This window comes from Gymnoscopelus braueri (genome assembly GCF_963280865.1).
Source record: "Gymnoscopelus braueri genome assembly, chromosome: 10".
NCBI lineage: Eukaryota > Metazoa > Chordata > Actinopteri > Myctophiformes > Myctophidae > Gymnoscopelus > Gymnoscopelus braueri.
In genome coordinates this window covers 24,033,735-24,054,882 of record NC_137611.1, presented here as the reverse complement: position 1 = coordinate 24,054,882, position 21,148 = coordinate 24,033,735, and the positions used below count along the sequence as shown (strand labels likewise).

The 21,148-nt window shown below is 43.8% G+C and overlaps 1 protein-coding gene across 1 annotated transcript; it reads left to right on the top strand.

Annotated features, from left to right (window-relative positions):
• Window positions 1-11,617: 11,617 nt before the first annotated feature.
• LOC308093220 (schwannomin-interacting protein 1-like) lies at window positions 11,618-20,275 on the top strand. Its single transcript, XM_080439478.1, has 7 exons — window positions 11,618-11,712; window positions 14,106-14,215; window positions 16,608-16,725; window positions 16,916-17,122; window positions 18,885-19,011; window positions 19,690-19,783; window positions 20,126-20,275. The coding sequence occupies exons 1-7, from the start codon at window positions 11,683-11,685 to the stop codon at window positions 20,175-20,177; spliced, it is 738 nt and encodes a 245-aa protein (XP_080295604.1). The 5' UTR covers window positions 11,618-11,682; the 3' UTR covers window positions 20,178-20,275.
• The last annotated feature ends 873 nt before the right edge of the window (window positions 20,276-21,148 follow it).

Here is a 21,148-nt window from a genome sequence, read left to right as displayed (position 1 = left end):
GATGAAACTCCAAGCTAAAGGACCAGGAGCATCGCTTTTCCAGTTGGAACAAGGTAGAATTGTGTTTGCTGCATTAGCCTATTTAATGGCTTTTGAGACCTGACTGTGAAGTAAATAATTGTGATTCCCTCAGGAAGTGGGCCTCTGCTGCCTCTTGGCCAGGTCCCTACAACCTGTGGATACTCTATGCATAGGAACCCTCTTGGTCTGGTTATGCTGGCCCCCTATGATGGCTGCAATGTTTTACAACAGGTACCCTACCATTTGGAAATCTGCTTGTTCCGAGTCTGTTTGCTTAGTCTAATTTTCTTTTTTTTCCTCTTTAGATGGGAAGCTATATTCTGCCAATGCGCTGGCAGGGGATTCCAATTTCTCTCTGCTGCCCCAAGGCAACAACTGCTGCACCAACAACTGCTGATCCCCCAACAACTGAAATACTTACTGCACCAACAATTAAAGCAACTCCTGCCCCAACTCCTGCCCCAACTCCTGCCCCAACGATGCCTCAATTCATCCCTCCCTTGTACCCTTACCCTCCCTGGTACTATCCCTGGTACCCTTACAATCCAAAGGACACTTTTCATACTACAGTTATTGAAGCTCCAGCTCCTGAAGCCACTGTTCCAATTGCTGAAACTGCTGTCCCTCCTCAACTCGTCCCACCCTGGTTCTCTTACCTTACCTTGCCCCCTAACACCCCAAACATAAAGCCACCAGTGGGGAATCCCATGCACCCTCCACCGTATTACTCTCCATACAATTATGTGCCACATCCTTCTATGCCCTTCAATTCACAACCTATGAATAATCTAGTCTACCCTGGCATCCTGCCGCCACCAAAGCCTCCTATGATGCAACCTCAAGAGCCTCGTATTCCACAAAATCCCAATATTAAACCTGCAAAGCCTCCTATGACAAAACCCCAAGACCCTCATAATCCACACTATGGCCCTCCTATTCCACAACAAAATGTTCATCCATGGGGCTTGCTGCCCCGTGGATGAACATTTACTACTGAGCAAGTTATCCAGTCACATGGATGAACATTTACTACTGAGCAAGTTATCCAGTCACATGGATGAACATTTACTACTGAGCAAGTTATCCAGTCACCCCAGTCCCAGTCTGGCCATCCCTTTAAAGTCTCAGGTGCCACTTCCCTGTAGCCCTGTATCCACTACGCAACAAGTCTTCTTTCTAAGCTGATGCAACAGAAAATGTGAGTGCTGCAGGGACTGTTGCATCAGCAGAAGAAGAACAGCACTCACATTTTCATCATATGTGTACCACCATTTCCCCTTTACTCGTACAGCAAAGCTGATGCATATAACTGTTGCCCATATCAATAAAGATTATTTGTGAAACATGTAATGTTTTATTTAAGTCCCAAGGCTGCTTTGAAATGGTTTGGTAAAATGGGTAAATGTGTTTTAATTTATGTTTGAATCAGCCTTCTCAGCCTCTACAATTTGCCAACACTGCTGTGTGTGTGTGTGTGTGATGGTCTAAGATCAGGAAAAGTGATGTTGACAATTCAGTATGACTGACCATAATCCATATGCTGATTGTTAAAAATAAGTTTCATAAACATGGAATCCATTACTTCTACAAGTATCCCTTTGCCAATGAAGGTGTTCCAAAATATTTCTTGTGGTCTTAGGCTATGATTTTCAGGATTCAGTTCCCAGTTTTCAGTTAGACTTGAGATCATAGTTCATATGTGCATAATAACTTTTTTCAGCATGCAGTCTGGCATGTTTATCAGTGTCCGTACAAGTCAACTGGGAGATATTTGGATTTAATGCAGAATGTTCAGCAGATTTCTAAAACCTCCCCTGACAACTGACTTGTTTTCCTGAAGCATTGCTTTAACTTGTTTAATCCTGCTTTTTTTTCCAATTATCATTAAATGTTAAGCTCAGACATACCCTGTCTTTTTTTGTTAAGATTGTTTTTGTGGCGTCATGCTTTGATTATCAGCAAAGAGATTTGGTGCAGAGCAGGGGTCTTGAGCAATGGCCCCTTTAGCTGAGAGAAAAAGCAGGGACTTCACAATATATTGTATAAAATTGGGTTGCATATTAAACTGGACATCAGCCCCTCTATTTTCTGATTACTTTTGTTTTTGAGAGCCTTCCATTCAACTTATTTCAATGTCTGTTTATTGTCGAGATATTTAGATTAGCTTGGAAGTAGTCGAATGAATCCCATAGTCCCTATTCTGGGTTGGACTTTCGGTGAAAATTGCTAATCTACAAGCTCACAACATTTTGCGTTGTGAGCTTGTAGATCGTCTTTTGATGAAGATTTTCTGTATAGAGGGAAGAAAGACGGAGGGCAATTATAGACCCCAGTCAAGGGAAGTATAGGGTTCAAGTGGTTATGTGGCTATGGGTATCTTATATGGGTATCTTATCTCCAAATGATGTTGCAGCGTTAGATAAGCAGGCAGATAAAAACTGGTCAGGACAGAAAAGCACACAAAAAAACAAAACAAAGAGAAAGCCAGGTATAGACAAAGAAGGACAAATTATATAATTAAATCCAACAAAACTGGGGTACAATTATATGAATATAAAAAAATAATACTGTAAAATGTTGTGATTGGTGAGAGAGGATTTGGTAGTTTTACGGGTGTTCTAGGTAGGATCGCCAGAATTTCCTCTCAGGATATAAAAAGGTTTGTCTATCACAGATAGTAGGACGTAGCATGAAGGGGGTGTAGAACATAATACATTGGTAAAGAAAATTATTCATAGTTCATAATGTTAATATAAAATAATATATGCATGTAACTGTATTTACACAGTGTGCTATAGGTGATAAAGCTACTTAACATTACTAAACTTTCATTAGATACTTCTAAAATGGGCCAGGTGCTAGATATACTGTAGACCTCATAAATCAAGTGAAACGATATGCACTATGGAACGCTCTCAAGGATCACACACACACACACACACACACACACACACACACACACACACACACACACACACACACACACACACACACACACACACACACACACACACACACACACACACACACACTCTCTCACACACACACACACACACACACACACACACACACACACACACACACACACACACACACACACACACACACACACACACACACACACACACACACACACACACACACACACACACACACACACACACACACACACACACACACCATTGTGCAACATTCCACAATCAATAATCTCATCAGCATTTATCTAATCTAAACAGCAGAGAGCGCTATTTTTTCCTTTTCTTTTTACTGTGGGTTCCCAGATTGGCATTTATCAGCACAATGTATCCAGATGTAACACAAGAGGTATACTAGTCAATATGCAGGTTTGATTGAATACTTATATTAGACAGAAATGTAAACAGCACCAGGTACAGATCTGACCAGGGGTCATCATCTAATGGCTTGTGGTGGACATTTTTCTCAAAATATGTTTTTTGCCATGGACATGCAAATGAGCAGACAATAATATTACCAGAAACACATAAAGAGCTAGCCCTCGGCTAAATGACCGTTACAGGTCTGTAACTCTGAGTGTGCACTAATGGAACCAAATGGACCCTGCGGGTCCATTTGGTTCCATTAGTACACTCTCAGAGTTATTATGGGGGTCCTTGAAAATAAAAAAGTTGAGAACCATACTCCTAATGTGCCATAGTTTAATAAATAAATCAGTGTCATACTTATTCTGAACAACACCTGGAGACTGACATTCAGTAATTGGGTCTTATGATGAAAATAAGAACATTCTGATGTTATGTAAAAACTAAAAATTGCCACGGACAAGGCTGAGTCTTGCCACGGACACATTTGTCTGTGTACAGACATATTGATGACTCCTGGGTCTGACTCATATCATTTTTGAATCCTCAGACAACATCATTACACATCAGCTGAAGATTCTAAATGAACACACCTGTTGCTAGCTTCTTTAACAGAGGTAGAAGGGTCACTGATTGGTTGATTACAAAATTGCTATACACACTATAAGTAGCTGTAATTCAATGCATGTTGTTTGTTTTTTAGGGGTCAGGGTGAATGTTTAGTATGGCTCCTGAAAATGGAAGGAAGTGCACTTTATATCAGGCCACAGCAGTCCTGTTTGTTTTGTCCTCTTTCCCCCCATGTCTGCATTGTTTTGGCTTGACAAGACTAAATAAGAAAGGTGGACAAAACATTGCAGCTAGCTCAGCCACAGTCAGGACAGGACAAATAGTTTTTGATGGCAAAGATCTTAACTCTGTTTTAAAAACTGATGTTTCTGAACAAAGCAGTGGATTGCTGTATGATGACTATCAAGCAGATGATGCAGGTACTAGCTGCTTACTCTTGTATCTGTATTCACGTAGAACTTCTATTTAGTAAATGTGTATTATTAATTTATCAACTGTTGTTTCCGGAAGGACTGCATGATGATTTCACTTCCAAAGAAGCAGCATTGAGACGAATAGACCCGTCATTGCAGTGCAAACAATATGAAACTCAAAGCCACGGGACCTGACGCCTCTTTCTTCATGCTTGAATTGGGTAGAGTCCTTGTACAATTTGTTTAATATAATCATTAAACACAAGCTCAGACATATAGCTGCCATCTTGTCTGTATACATATCACATTCAGTATCTCTGATGGGGTATTTTTGTATATATATATATATATATATATATATATATATATATATATATATATATATATATATATATATATATATACTGAAGCAAACATGAAAAAATATTCTCATGAACAAAGACACTCTTGATGAAGGTCCAATGGGACCGAAATGTCTGTCAGTTTGAATAAAGGAGGTTGCTGAGCAGTGTGCAGGACTTTTTGTTCATGAGAACATGTTTGCCTCAGTTTTCACAGTCCAACGCACCTGCATCCAAAATAAGTGGATGTGCGAATACTTCCTTTACATTGTTTATATATACTGCCTTCCACAGAAAATGCGCTACCTTCAACTTGCGCCTTCTCCATGCAGAGGAACCCCATGGGTCCAGCTTTGGTGGCAAACTATGATGGCTGTATGACACAAGAGGTGAAATATTTGCATTTCCTGTCATTGTTTTAATACAAAATGTATATGCATCCCATGTTTTTTTTTGTTAAGTTGTAATGTCTTTTCCCCCCCTTCAGAATGGATGTTATGTGTTGCCAATGCTTTGGCTTGGAACTGCACTCAAACTCGCCTGCCCTATGTTGACATCTCCAGCTTTAGAAACCCCTGCTATAACTAGCCCTAAGAAGCCCCTGAAGCCTCCTTCCAACCTGAGGCCTCCCTTCAACCAGAAGCCCCAGCGTCCTCACATCCACATGCCCTGGATGCTGCATCCTCCCTCTGCCCAACAGCCACCCCAGGCCCCCCTTGTCCATCAGCCCCCCGAGGATCCCCTTGTCCATCAGCCCCCCCAGGATCCCCTTGTCCATCAGCCCCCCCAGGATCCCCTTGTCCATCAGCCCCCCCAGGATCCCCTTGTCCATCAGCCCCCCCAGGCTCCCTCTGTCTATCTGCCCCCCCAGGCTCCCTCTGTCTATCTGCCCCCCCAGGCTCCCCATGTCTATCTTCCCCCCCAGGCTCCCCATGTCTATCTGCCCCCCCAGGCTCCCCATGTCTATCTGCCCCCCCAGGCTCCCCATGTCTATCTGCCCCCCCAGGCTCCCCATGTCTATCTGCCCCCCCAGGCTCCCTCTGTCTATCTTCCCCCCCAGGCTCCCCATGTCTATCTTCCCCCCCAGGCTCCCCATGTCTATCTGCCCCCCCAGGCTCCCCATGTCTATCTTCCCCCCCAGGCTCCCCATGTCTATCTTCCCCCCCAGGCTCCCCATGTCTATCTGCCCCCCCAGGCTCCCCATGTCTATCTTCCCCCCCAGGCTCCCCATGTCTATCTTCCCCCCCAGGCTCCCCATGTCTATCTGCCCCCCCAGGCTCCCCATGTCTATCTTCCCCCCCAGGCTCCCCATGTCTATCTTCCCCCCCAGGCTCCCCATGTCTATCTGCCCCCCCAGGCTCCCCATGTCTATCAGCCCCCTCAGGCTCCCTCTGTCCAGAAGCCCCTGCATCCTCACCTCCAAATGCCCTGGATGCCGCACCCGCCCTACACCCAAATGCTGCATCCTCCCTCTGACCAGGAGCCCCCCCAGCTTCCCTCTATCCAGGAGCCCACCCAGCTTCCCTCTATCCAAGAGCCCACCCAGCTTCCCTCTATCCAGGAGCCCCCCCAGCTTCCCTCTATCCAGGAGCCCCCCCAGCTTCCCTCGGTCCAGAAGCCCCAGCATCCTCACATCCAAATGCCCTGGATGCTGCATCCTCCCTCTGGCCATCAGCCCTCCCAGGTTCCCTCTGTCTATCAGCCCCCTCAGGCTCCCTCTGTCCAGAAGCCCCTGCATCCTCACCTCCAAATGCCCTGGATGCTGCACCCGCCCTACACCCAAATGCTGCATCCTCCCTCTGTCCAGGAGCCCCCCCAGCTTCCCTCTATCCAGGAGCCCCCCCAGCTTCCCTCTATCCAGGAGCCCCCCCAGCTTCCCTCGGTCCAGAAGCCCCAGCATCCTCACATCCAAATGCCCTGGATGCTGCATCCTCCCTCTGGCCAACAGCCCTCCCAGGTTCCCTCTGTCTATCAGCCCCCTCAGGCTACCTCTGTCCAGAAGCCCCTGCATCCTCACCTCCAAATGCCCTGGATGCCGCACCCGCCCTACACCCAAATGCTGCATCCTCCCTCTGTCCAGGAGCCCCCCCAGCTTCCCTCTATCCAGGAGCCCCCCCAGCTTCCCTCTATCCAAGAGCCCACCCAGCTTCCCTCTATCCAGGAGCCCCCCCAGCTTCCCTCGGTCCAGAAGCCCCAGCATCCTCACATCCAAATGCCCTGGATGCTGCATCCTCCCTCTGGCCAACAGCCCTCCCAGGTTCCCTCTGTCTATCAGCTCCAGCAGCCTCCCTCTATCCCTAAGCCCCTCCAGGATCCCTCTGTCCAGAAGCCCCAGCAGCCTCCCTCTGTCCAGAAGCCCTTACACCCTGCCTTGCCCTACTATCCACCCTATCCTCCCCAATGGCCTTTTCCATATGATGACTGCTACCAGTATTGGATGCATCATTTCAACAATCACCCAGTTCTGATGACCAAACCCCCAACTACACAAGCCACAACTGTGTACCCTGACGCTACAGAACCCACAGCAGAGGACCCTTGTAACATAAAAAACATTGTGAAGCATTTTAGGAAGACTCCTACACCCACAGAGGACCCACAGCCCAGAGTCTATCCAGGTCCAAGTAGTCTTTACGACCAGTGGTATGGTAGTTGGTAGGCCTTGCTTCGCTGGGGGGCCAAGAATGATCAAGGACAGCACTTTGAAATGATTGATTTTATGTTAATCTTTTCCCTTTTAGATCAGAGGTTTCATTATTGATCAATAAAGCAATTTCTTTTTTAATGTCGTTCTGCACGTTTATTTGCAAAAACTGTATGAAAGAATAGTATGATGTCCCTACAGATAATTGTACGCAATCTCAAATACAGTAGTTTGCTAATTAATTCACAAAACCATCTGTCCATCAAAGTGTGATGTCTCGTCAGAATTGACAACAGCAGCAAAACCAATATCTCTCCTGACATCTGCCAGCCATCAATCTCCTGTACTGGACTTCCTGTTTAATCTAGCTCAAAAGCTAGTTATAGGCTACCTCCCAGAGAATGCTGTCACTACTAAAGCATTTTGTGTTTTCTAGCCTGATTATCATGGATGAGTGATGGCAGGTATAGTTTTGGATGTTGAGCTTGCAAAATCAGAAATTACACCCTCTTGCTCTCAGGCCTTCCATAGTGATATACAAACAATGTTTAAGGGTTGTAAAGTGTAATGGACTTGGTAAGCTTGGTTAGCTCTCCACAGTTTGATAGCTACATGTATTTGTTAGACAGAAACAAACAAGAGAGTGAGAAGAAATGCCCTGTTTGGCCAGAAAGGCCTACATTTCAGGTACTCCCTTCATTCTCTGTAGTTTGTGGCTGCTCAGCAACATCACCATGGGCCTTGCTTGCCTTATAGCTCAATCCAGTCAAATCAAATGCAGGCTCTGTTAAGCCCTTAACCCATTTAGACCTGGGGCCGATTCTAAAAACGTCTTCTAAATCCTGATCTACGTTTTCTTAACTTCAAATATATGTTCAATTTTTTTTTAAAAATGTTTCTATAATACTGTATATAGCAACCCGGGTGGTCCCGGCTTGAAAGGTATAATAACGTATAGGTGTTCCAGGTCTACATGGCACTGTATCTACTGAGAAATCCTTCATAGCGTCCTCATGTCTCAAGCTGCTGTTGTCTCCCAAGATAATGTAATTCCTGCAGAAGGACACCCATCCCCCTTCACCCCATTCTGTCCATTACAATATTTTCACGTTGTAGCCTACTGTCTCCTCAGGGAAATCCCTAGTACTAACACAATACACACAGATCTATCTCTTCATTACTGAAGCTAAACCATGCGTGAGAACAGGAGCGTGTGATGCCAGTGAGTAGCAGTAGCCCATGCATCATCCGTGTTTGTAAATTCTCTCATTTCTTTTGTTCTGTGGATGCTGTAGGATTCTATGTGCCAGCTTAAGAGGCTCTATGCTGGGTGCTGCAATATATCCCATCACTGCATCTTTCCCTGCCTAACAGCAGCTGTCCTTTTCACGGGTGGTTTCTCCACGTCTTTGTTTTGCTTCGATGCTGCTTTGCCATTCACATCTCGGTGTCCTTCACTGAACATGTCTCTACAATGAACGTGAGTCCTATGCTTTAACATTCTATTTTATGGCTGATAATTCATTAGCTGGTAGATCATGCACCATGCATCAACAACAATAAGCAATTACAAACATGAACAAAATGTTCAGTCTAGAGCATTATGATCACAGTATTTGTTGTCCACTGTTTAATCTCTGCGACCACAGGGGAAAACAAGGATGACACAATGGAAATTAAAGTGCTTGATAGTGATATCTGACTGAGGTGATCTATAGTCTTCTGAAGTGACCATGCAGAGATTGTCATCAGTCTGCTTCTGGCCCCGCCTTCAACCCTGATAACCGCTCCTCCCACTGTCCCCCGTTGGCCACAATGGAGGACTGTGATGTCGACAGGGATGGGGAGGAGGAGGGAACCGTATTCATGAGAAAGCACACAGGACAGTGGTGGGTGGACTCACTGGACTGTGGACATGATGACAGCTGTGCTGTACGTCACAAGGAAAGAGGAAGAGGAAGAGGCAGCATGGTGAATAGCTGTAGTTGGGCTGAGGAATTCCGGGACATATTTGCGCTGGAGACTGATGATTATGATAGTGGGAGTCGACCCAGACTGTCCAGCATCTCTGTGAGTATTCTCTCTCTCTTTCTCTCTGTCTCTCTCTCTGTCTCTCTCTCTGTCTCTCTCTGTCTGTCCCCGTCCCATCTGCTTGCTATTTTCGTTGCACACGGCATCAGGGCACAACTAAGTTTAAATTACTGTAGGTCTCTTCAGTATCCTCCACATAGGTCCTATCGACTCCACCGAGTCATGATATACTTAATCATTGTGCTATATCACAGATCAAATGACCACAAAATGTCATTTGACAGAACAATCCAGATGTTCCCGAAGCAGGTTTATTTCCATCATGGTGGGAAATGATGATGATAATCTTATCTCAGTTAGAGGAAAACCATAGGCCTATTGCCATATTGTGATTGATAATTAAGTGCTGTATCCCAGCCAGCACTACACTAGCATGACAGGGTGAGACTGGTGATACAGCTGAGGATGTTTTTATTTTGTATGTAAAATGTATTTATACAGGTAAAATCCCATTGAGATACAAGATCAAACATCATATATACAGTACAAACATTTACATTAAAAAAACGAATAAAATAAACAAATAAAAAACAGAACATTAACATTAATTAGTTTAGGAGGGCAACAGTGTCATATGTGCTTGGCCTCTGAGAACAAACTTTAAATAATGAAGGAATAAGGATGAAAGATGATTGTTGTTGTTTGTTTTGTGATTGCCTCTCTGTATTTGTGTGTGTGTGTGTGTGTGTGTGTGTGTGTGTGTGTGTGTGTGTGTGTGTGTGTGTGTGTGTGTGTGTGTGTGTGTGTATGTGTGTTTCAGTGCATGCACGTGTGAGCAAGAGCCTCCAAGCCTTTGCTCCCTGTTCCGGCTCATCACACTTACTTGAACCTGTGTTATGGAGCGAGAGAGCGTGTAATCCCCACTGGAAGTGTGTTCTGTGTTAGGGCTGGCTGATATGACTTCAAATCAATATCATGATTATTTCAAACTTTTGCCTCGATTATGATTAATGGACTATATATACATAGCAGATCTACAAGCTCGCAACCGATTGCGATGCAACACATTGTGAGCTTGCCGATCAGCTATTTTTGTATGCCACCATCGTACAATAAAGTATAGTGATACAGGGTTAAAGTGAAATTGCATTTTCAGGTCGGGATATCAATTTAATCGGATTAGGAGAGAGAACTTACATACCGGTAGGATATAGGATGATATTGGAAGTGAAGAAACAAAGAAATAAGCAGACACATTTTTTAACTGTAGTTAATCTTACCAATTGATTTATTCGATTATATATTAGAAAGAAATTATGTTTTCGTTTAGATTTGTTGATATAAGAAATTAAAAAATCCTGCTTCTCAATTATTCGATTAACCTACATGAGCAAGATTGTCGATTAGTGGTTGTAAGTATCGGTTTTGATATATTTTTGGTTAATTACTCAGCCCTAATATGTGTGCACAAAAAAAAGGTATTGCTAAGTGTCAGCCCAGGGAATGCACGTGTAATCCCATGGCAACGTTTTTGAAATCTGTTACTACACAGCAGACTGTTCAATGAATACATAGGGCTTCACTATGCAGATAATAAGCTGTTCTGATAAGAAGCTGAAGCTCTCTCTGTAAGTGTTTTCTATTCTGTTGGCACAGCCTTCATTCGTCACAGCATGATTAGCTTAGCCAGTCCCCCCCCCCCCCCCCCCCCCCACACACACACACACACACACACACACACACACAACCTGGCCATCATCACAGTCCAGACCATCACTCCTTGAAAGATATCGTACAATAGTGTCACACACAGAAAAGAGCAGATCTACAAGCTCACAGCATGTCATATTCGCGATGCATTGTGAGCTTGTAGATCTGCTATTTTCGGCACAGAGCATACATTAGGGAATAGTCTATGCTTTCTGTCTCCTCTCTTACTTTGATTTATCTCTGCTGCTGCCACTGATTTAACCTTTCCCCCTCCCATTTAAGAAAAGAGAGAGAGAGAGAGGGGGGAGGGAGAGAGAGAGAGAGGGGGTAAAAGAGGTAGAGACAAAGATGGAGAACAGATAGCGGGCCTTGAGAGCAGCAGCGGCGGCGGCAGTGGAGAGCCCTCGTAAGAACCCCGCCTCCTTCCCCCTGCTCCCAGCATCCCACTCCTGCCTCCCTCCATCCATCTGTTTTCTCTCCTCCCCTTCCGTGTTCTCTCCTCCCTCCCTCCCTCCTGCACGTAGCTGCGGTATATGAGAGGGTCTCCTGGGTTTGGCTTCACTGCAGTGTAAAGAAGGGCAGGGCAGGCTGCCTGTATAATGCGCTGAAGAATGGTGCACCAGGAGAAACGCTTTTACCAGGTGTGTGGATTCATGTGTAAATGTTTTCAGTGTGTGTGTGTGTGTGTGTGTGTGTGTGTGTGTGTGTGTGTGTGTGTGTGTGTGTGTGTGTGTGTGTGTGTGTGTGTGTGTGTGTGTGTGTGTGTGTGTGTGTGTGTGTGTGTGTGTGTGTGTGTGTGAATCTGTGTGTGTGTGTGTGTGTGTGTGTGTGTGTGTGTGTGTGTGTGTGTGTGCGTGTGTGTGTGTGTGTGTGTGTGTGTGTGTGTGTGCGTGCGTGTGTGTGTGTGTGTGTGTGTGTGTGTGTGTGCGTGTGTGTGCGTTATTTTGCAGTGTATTCTGTGTATTAAAATACCTGATAGTCTCACCACCATATATATAGGTGTGCTGCTGTGAATCACCCATACTGGAAGTGATGTGAGAGGACTAAATGAATGAGGGTGTGTCCCTGTCCCTGGTAGTTTCTCTGTATTTGTCACCTCTCGTATAGTACATGGTACATTTCCATTCTGTATAGAATATGTGCATACAGTCCGTTTTGGGAATTAGCTTCTCATGGATGTGTGGTGGATGAGCTTAGCCTCATACATTTATTTGATTATCTGCTCCATTTTGATTCTTAAAGAGGGGTACATGATCGGGAACAAGTGTGTGTGTGTGTGTGTGTGTGTGTGTGTGTGTGTGTGTGTGTGTGTGTGTGTGTGTGTGTGTGTGTGTGTGTGTGTGTGTGTGTGTGTGTGTGTGTGGACACAGTCTGGCCGGTCAGTAGGATACCTGACTGACCATTGTGAAGGAACAGGATGCAGAGCGTAGGTCAGAAAATGAAGTGGCTAACAGTGATTTATACACTTATATCACAGCCTCGTCGAATAATGCGTCACAGTCTGAAATTGGTATGTGTGTGTGTGTGTGTGTGTGTGTGCACCTTGTGTGGCTGTTAAAAGTCTAACTGCTCATTTGAGAGCTCTATCGATATAATGGATTATTTTGCAAGGAATGATTTGCACTTGAGTTGGCTCAAGGGTGTACTTATTACTGTATGTTGCTGTATATGTTATAGGGAAGATAGTCTGTATGAGCACACACACTTGTGTGTGTGTGTGTGTGTGTGTGTGTGTGTGTGTGTGTGTGTGTGTGTGTGTGTGCGCGTGTGCGTGTGTGTGTGTTTGGCACTGGCAGTTAGTGAGTAGGCTGCCTTGGGGATGTGGGCAATTGGTACAGTCATGGAATATAAATGTATTTTCCCCAGTGAGGTTCCAGAATAGCAAATCATATCAGGCTGAAGTAGCATGCTATGCCATTCATATCCTCTGGAGTGGGCGACACTATGAGACATTGAATTCATAATCAGAATGACTCGTTTGGGTCTAAAACTCTTTCTGCTTGGGGGTGCCTAGTGGCTCAGCCAGTGCACAGATGATCCACATGCTCCTAGTGAGTCCAAGTTCAAATCTGTCTCTCGTCCTGTCTCGCATCACATCTCCCTTCTATCTGACCTTGGTTTCCTGTCTCTCTAATCCTCCATCTTTACTCCATATTTTGTCTTCTAGTGTTGATGAACACCAAAAGACAAAAAGAAAGAGAATGATAATACAGTGTTAAGAATCGCATGATGGTGCCACTCACCAAAAAATAATGGATATTCAAGCTAACAACGCGACACATCGGGTCACTGAAATCATTGCTAGATGACATGACTTTTTAACACATTTGTCATAGTCTATTGACCGTGGACTGTCAGAGGTGTAGTGAGTTATGGGAAGACCATTATTGGTGACCTCCCATCAATTATCATCATGTGCTTTAGGCCATTCTAAAGCCTGATTTATTTGGACACCTGACATATGTGTGTCTGGTACAAATCTGCTGCTGAGCCTGCGGCAATCAAATTAAGCTATGGGAAACTGACCCGGAACAGGAAATGTTTATTCTATCAGACTTGGCGCAGGTAATGCAGTGACCAAAATCTAAATCATTCTTCCACTGGGGAGACTGCCAATTACATTATTTGACACCTTGTGTGCAAATTGAAAATTTGTCCTGAGGGTGGTGCTAGAGGAAAGGCCATGGCACGAATCAGTTCATGTCACCAAAATCAGTTCATCCTGCCAATGATATTATTTGATATCTATCTATCTATCTATCTGGAAAACTTGGCCTAATGGTGGCACCAGATGAAAGGACCACTAAAACCAGTGGGGTTCATCAGGATATGAATTCAAATGTACCAAGAAGTTTCCAACACTACTGTATGTTTGTCTCTGTGTGTAAAAATGGCATTGAAGAATGAGGCAAGAAATGGCATTATTATGTTTCTGTCAGTATTGACATACATTTATATGAGATTTCAAAACATTTATGGTGATGTTTCCTACACATTTATATACTATGGCATATGCCTTCCTCTTTTTCAACAGGCCCAGCGGAATGAGAGGGAGTCCATCAGGCAGAAACTGGCCTTTGGCAGTTTCTATGACGACGAGCCAGTCATCTATACCAGCTGCAGCCAGAATGGCCCGTCCTCCCGGTGGGTTTTCGTGTGTGTGTGTGTGTGTGTGTGTGTGTGTGTGTGTGTGTGTGTGTGTGTGTGTGTGTGTGTGTGTGTGTGTGTGTGTGTGTGTGTGTGTGTGTGTGTGTGTGTGTGTGTGTGTGCGTGCGTGCGTGCGTGCGTGCGTGTGTGTGTGTGTATGTGTGTGTGTGTGTGTGTGTGTGTGTGTGTATGCGTGCGTGAGTGCGCACATGTGCATACACAATAGGATGTACTCTCTGATGCTGATAATGACAAATATATTCCCTGTTCCAGTGAGTTCTCTCTCTCAATGCATCTCTCTCTCTTTTAAAAACAATATGTAGGCTATCTTTGCAGTGTTTGTAGGAAGCATTTTGAAGGATTGATGTTTGAGCCTGAGATTGCCAGGAGAAGGAGCTATCAAAAGCTACCTATAATGACAGCAAGGAAAAATGTCTGATTGGAATGACTTGGTGAGTCAGTGTCAGTCTGAAAGGAAGAATAAAGGTTAAGTTATGGTATCAGCGAAGTACAAATTTGGCTTAAGAAGTCCTTGGAATGAATCCATAAATTGTGTTAGAGGCTTCACACAGGGCAGACTAGAATGGTAATGGTAAGTGAGTGAGTACAGAAGGAAAATGGAAAATTTCCTGGAATGCTACAGGGTTTCATTCAATCATAGGAGCTGATGACTGGACTAAACAGTAAGTCAATTATTACAGTCAGGAGCAGGAAACGGTGGGCAGTGCTGGGCACAGTGTACATTGTAGAGTGCTTAACCTCTTTCACCAATACATTCTCACTCCAAATAGGAAGTATCTGAGGCAGAAACCTAAAAATCTAACTGTAGGAGATGACCCAGTGAGTCATTTTGAAGAACTGTAATATATTACTTATACGAGTATGTGGAGATTTATTTAATTTGAAAACATGACACACTTATATTGATTATATTCACACACACGCACGCACACACGCAAGCACGCACACACACACACACACACACACACACACACACACACACACACACACACACACACACACACACACACACACACACACACACACACACACACACACACACACACACACACACACAGGGAGACTAGTTGCATTACAACATATGACAGGTGGTTACTGGTTAACCAAAGCCACCAAATCAACTATAGTAATAGTGCTCTCTTTGTGACGAAACTGACCTGAACTAGCTTCATCATGCTTTGGTTTTTCATGGGAGATGAGGGGGCATTTATCTCAAAGAAAAGGGACCACCCCTCTCTCCTCTTGGTTGATGAGGAAGTGCTGGTCAGTCTAGTGGTTCAGTCATGTGTGAAAGCAGAAGTGGCCCATATTCCCTGTCAGAGGCTCTGATTGGAAGGATTGCAGTCACGTGAACTCCAAGTTGCACCTTTGGTTTGCTATGAGGTGGAAATTCCGCCAGCTGCCATCCCAAACATTTGTGGGATTGGGTTGAAGCTGCCGTTTTCCGTCCACAGTATGAGGGAAGGGTAACTTGAGTTTCTCCAGAGAGTCTCGGTGTGTCAGGTTTTGCAGCTCTTTAGAATGATTAGCCGAAGGTGCGGGTTTAGCTGACTGAGGTTTCCATGTCTTCCATGTAACACGGAGCAGATCTCACTCATAGTTGATCATTGTGTCATGTTGTGGGTTTTGTTGACTTGCTCTGAACAGATACAGTTTCCTGGACAAACCCAATAATAAGTAATAAACAATCAGTATAGTAATCATTCAACGTCAAAGCAAATTCAGCATTGATGTTGTTTATGTTCACTTTAAGTACTACATGTACTTTTGGAGTGTGTGTGTGTGTGTGTGTGTGTGTGTGTGTGTGTGTGTGTGTGTGTGTGTGTGTGTGTGTGTGTATGTGTGTGTGTGTGTGTGTGTGTGTGTGTGTGAGAGAGCGTGCTTGCATCTGTGTGTGAGAGCGTGCTTGCATGTGTGCGTGCGTTTTGGGGCTTTGTGTAAAACTCAAAAAAGGCAGAAGAGAAAAACTTGAGATTAATATTTACCCTATTCTGTCATAGGGACTGCCAAAATGTCTTCTTTAATTTCGTAGGGAATTCCCATTGGAACTCTGCAAATTCACCAATTGTTTTCTCTGCATATATCATTCCTCTATCTCCTTTGTATATCCTTTGGGATTATACATGTGTCTTTTGAAACCTCCCTCTTTAATTTGTTATGTCTTGGTTGCTTATCAGATATTTTGTGTTTTTCTTCTCTTGTACTCTCCGGAAAAAATATATGTTGCGGCTGCGACAATGTTGTGAGCTTGTAGATCTGCCATTTCCGATGTGTGACACTGTTGTATGACGGAGCATAAATTAGGCATTATTCCTTCTGTCACTTTCTCACCCTTTCACTCTTCTCTTCTTCCCTCCCCTACTCCCAGGCTACAGAGTGGGGTGAACCTGCAGGTGTGTTTTGTGAATGACAGTAGCAGTGACAAGGACAGCGATGCTGAGGACAGCAGGACAGAGACCAGTCTGGACACACCTCTGTCACCCATGGTACTCACCCTGGAATCATATGGCCATTGCATACATTTACGTTATGCGTATTTTTATGTGTGAGTGTTTCTGTGCAAAGCTCTGATGGCTTTGTATAAGAAGCAATGAAAGAAGAGACTGACTGTGATATCACCATGCACTGTTTTTGTGTTTGAGTTTGAGTGTGACGCTATTACATCTCCCTCAACAGAGTAAGCAGAGTTCGTCCTTATCGGACCGAGACACGGCGGAGGAAGACTCGGACCCGTTAGACGACTGTGGGGGGTTCTGGAGGGTCCAGAGGAGGCTCCAGGAAGAAGCACGCGTGGCACTGGCACTGGCGCGACCCATGGCCCGCATGCAGGTGGAGGTGGAGAGACAAATCCAGCTACACAGACGCTCGCCTGTGGCTGACTTGGTTAGTCACTGACTGTCTGTGTGTGTGTGTGTGTGTGTGTGTGTGTGTGTGTGTGTGTGTGTGTGTGTGTGTGTGTGTGTGTGTGTGTGTGTGTGTGTGTGTGTGTGTGTGTGTGTGTGTGTGTGTGTGTGTGTGTGTCTGTGTGTGTGTGTGTGTGTGTGTGTGTGTGTGTGAGAGGGGGGGAGCAATACAAAAGAAACGAATCCAAGGAACTTTACTTATTAAAAAAAAGAAAAGCTTTAATAAAAACAGACAGAAGTACATGCCAACATCTTTTGGCCTCGAGTTGCCATGTTGGCATGTATTGCATCTTCTCTGTTATAACTAGACTTTTTATTAAAGCTTTTAAACTTTTTGAAGAGTGCCTTGGATGTCTTTCTTTTGTTTCTGTATATTGTCATGTGTGATCAAGAGGCATCTTTCACCGATCATCAATACCCAGATTGCGTATCTTATGTTTTAAAGGGCAAGACCACTTTGGTAGAGGTTTGGGTTGTGTAGTTACCTTGCCATGATGTAACTCCAAAGGTGGACAAGAAATCAAAAATAATTGCTCCATTGATTAGAAATTGATCATTCAAAATATGCTCCTCATTGACTTAAATTGTATGGTAAAACAGCTCTCAAAGTCACTCTTTTAGCACACAAACAAACGCAAACAACGTTGATTCAGACAATATAGAACATCACCTAACCCAGTACTGTGTGTTTTTTAAATAAAAATGTTAACTTCCTGTTGATTTTGCTATTTTCATTAAGAAGAAAACACGTACTGGATCCGCAGATCCGGGTCCGGATCTTCAAATAGTAAATTCAGCAGGAAGTTGACATTTTTATAAATAAAAAAAAATGGCCTGGGTTTAGGTGATGTTCTATATTGTTTGAATCAGCTTTGTTTGTGTTCGTTTACGTGCTAAAAGAGTGACTTTGAGAGCTGTTTTACCATACAATGCAAGTCAATGAGGGTCATGCATTGAATTATCAATTTCTAATCAATGGAGCTATTATTGTTGATTTCTTGTCCACCTTTGGAGTTACATCATGGCAAGGTAAATACACAACCCAAACCTCTACCAAAGTGCCCTTTAAGTCATTAGTGAGTGATGGCAGGGAAATTATCACTTCCTCAGAACAAAGGTGTTTGTAATTGAGAAAACAGATAAGTGAAAGGAAAAAAGAAAGTAAATGAAGTGAAAATAGAACCAAGTGATTCATAAATAGGTTCTGTTACAGTAAATGCATAATAGATCAGGGATTTGTGTGGCCTGAAGAAAAGGTCACAGAAAAGTATTTTTGGGCAGGATAAAAACAGACACACAGTGTGTGTGTGTGTGTGTGTGTGTGTGTGTGTGTGTGTGTGTGTGTGTGTGTGTGTGTGTGTGTGTGTGTGTGTGTGTGTGTGGTGGGGGGGGTCCTGGTCCTAGAAAAAGCCCCTTAGATACGATTGGTGTTTTTCCTTGAAAAGACCATCAATATTGTACATGTCATTGTTTATTCACAATGAAATATAAATATAAGGAATATTGTCAACACCAGCAACACAAGCTGATTTCTACTTGTCTTCATTATATCCCATTTATCCTTTTAGCATTACTGTATAACTGTACCTATTGTATTAAATCAATCAATTAATTAATGTACAATTTACGTGTGTGTGTGTGTGTGTGTGTGTGTGTGTGTGTGTGTGTGTGTGTGTGTGTGTGTGTGTGTGTGTGTGTGTGTGTGTGTGTGTGTGTGTGTGTGTGTGTGTGCGCGCGTGTAGTTGCCCCATGCACTGCCACACATCTGCGAGGGCTTGATGAAGAGGAATCTGAGGAGAGGAGACATGAGGGACATGAGCCCTGGTCAGCTTCAGGTCATCACCAATGACATGCACTCACAGATACAGAGTGAGTGAGACACGCACGCACGCACGCACGCACGCACGCACGCACGCACGCACGCACGCACGCACGCACGCACGCACGCACGCACGCACGCACGCACGCACGCACGCACGCACGCACGCACGCACACACACACACACACACACACACACACACACACACACACACACACACACACACACACACACACACACACAGTATTGTTTTTTTCACATGTTGCTGTACAGCTGGTTGAAGCCTTTCTGCACGTGGTGGTGGTTGTTCATCTCTCCAATATCTCATGAAAACTCTTTTTGCTATGCATGACAGTATTCTAGCAGATTTGATCTTGTATTCACTTCAAAACAACTAAAGATTATTTCACTTCCCTAGCTTTGGACATAAGGACATACTGTATCCACAAAACCAGCAACTTTCATTTAGCATGTCCAGCATTTATTGTCTACTGTTAATACAATACAGTAGAATACTTTAAAGAGCTAGTTGGTCCAGTATGTACTGTTTATTATGCTGTATTGTGTTCCCCTGTTAATTTTGGAACAATTTTGGTATGACATACTACGTATATGCTTTAATGTCTGCAAGTGCCACATCCCCCTTCTTTTCTTCCAGACTTTGATAATAAGAATCGTGAGTTATAGCTAATGCCCTATTTCACGAGTTTAACTTTTTTTTTTGCAGGTCTGAATGAGGAGCTTGTGCAGCTGTTACTGTTGAGGGATGAACTGCACGTGGAGCAAGATGCCATGCTGGTGGACATAGAGGATCTCACCAGGTGAGTCTTTCTCTCTGTCCACACACACAATCAAAAATATTTTCTTCTTTTTTCAAAATGTTTGCAAAGCACAAAAAGAATATATCATGTTTTTTTAACTTAAAACATAAATAAACGTTCAGCTTTTCATTCAGCATTCGTTTCCCTTTCAGTTAAATCAGTCAGACACACCTTTGTCTCTGTATGAAATAACCACTGTTCTGTTTTTTCAAGCCTTGTACCTACATAGTAAGCCAGTTCAAGTTGGTATGACTGCATTTCAGTGTATCCAAGGTTTTATTGTCTTGTGTTTTGAATAAAGTAATTATTTTCCCTTTTTTGTTTCTTTTTTTGTCCTGGCAGACATGCTCACAGTCAACAAAGGCACCTGGCAGTGAAATCCGTCTCAAAATAAACCACCTGTCTTTCTGCCTGTTTCTCCGTCTGTCTGCTGGCCATCTTTTTGTCACTGCTGTCTAACAGACACTCCATCTGTGTTGATTGTCCAGAGAGTAAAGGCTAACTTATACTTTGTCTTATGACTGTTTAGCTTGCAGACTATCTGACACACACACAAAACACACACACACACACACACACACGCACACGCACACGCACACGCACACACACACACACACGAATGTTGTCACATGACACATTAACAGGACATTCGCAGGTTATGTGAATACTTTGATCGTAGCCCCAGTTTCTGCAGGCATTTGCCACCGTCTATAGATGGTAGCGAAAGCACTATATAGTGTGAATGTTAATGCTACATTATAGGTCAGAATTAGGACTCTTTGCTTAAAGGGTCAGGGTACTCTCTCCCTACCTCTGATTTACCTGATCACGGTTTTACTTTGGTATGCTGGTTGGAAGGAACACCTGCACTGCTTGTTGTTCACCTGCCCAAAGGGTGATGATGGTTGATAGAGAGGGCCCTCATCTGAATGGATGATATACCTTGATGAATCCATGGATTTTTATGATATTGTATATCATAGTCACAGGAGGAGCTAGCTGTGTTTGTATTCCTTGTTCAGCCAGCACTGTGCTTCTTGGCCTTACTGAGGGCACTGGGTTATTATACAACTACTATTTAAGCTGTTACGATACACAATAGCAAACATATCTGTTCAGAATGAGCAGCTTAGCTTCACAGTGGCTTGTTAATGTTGCCACAGCTGCAACTAATACATCCTGCCAGGATCATTCTAGACACTCAAATGGATGTAAATGTATCCGCTTTTGTTGCACAGTTTCCACATGCTTTAATGTCAGAGCTTTATGACCGGATATCATTTTGAGCTTTCTTTAGATGTCTACTAATCTTATTCTCTGTGATGGATAAACTGAAAAACATAATGATCTCAGAAGTAAAGGGAG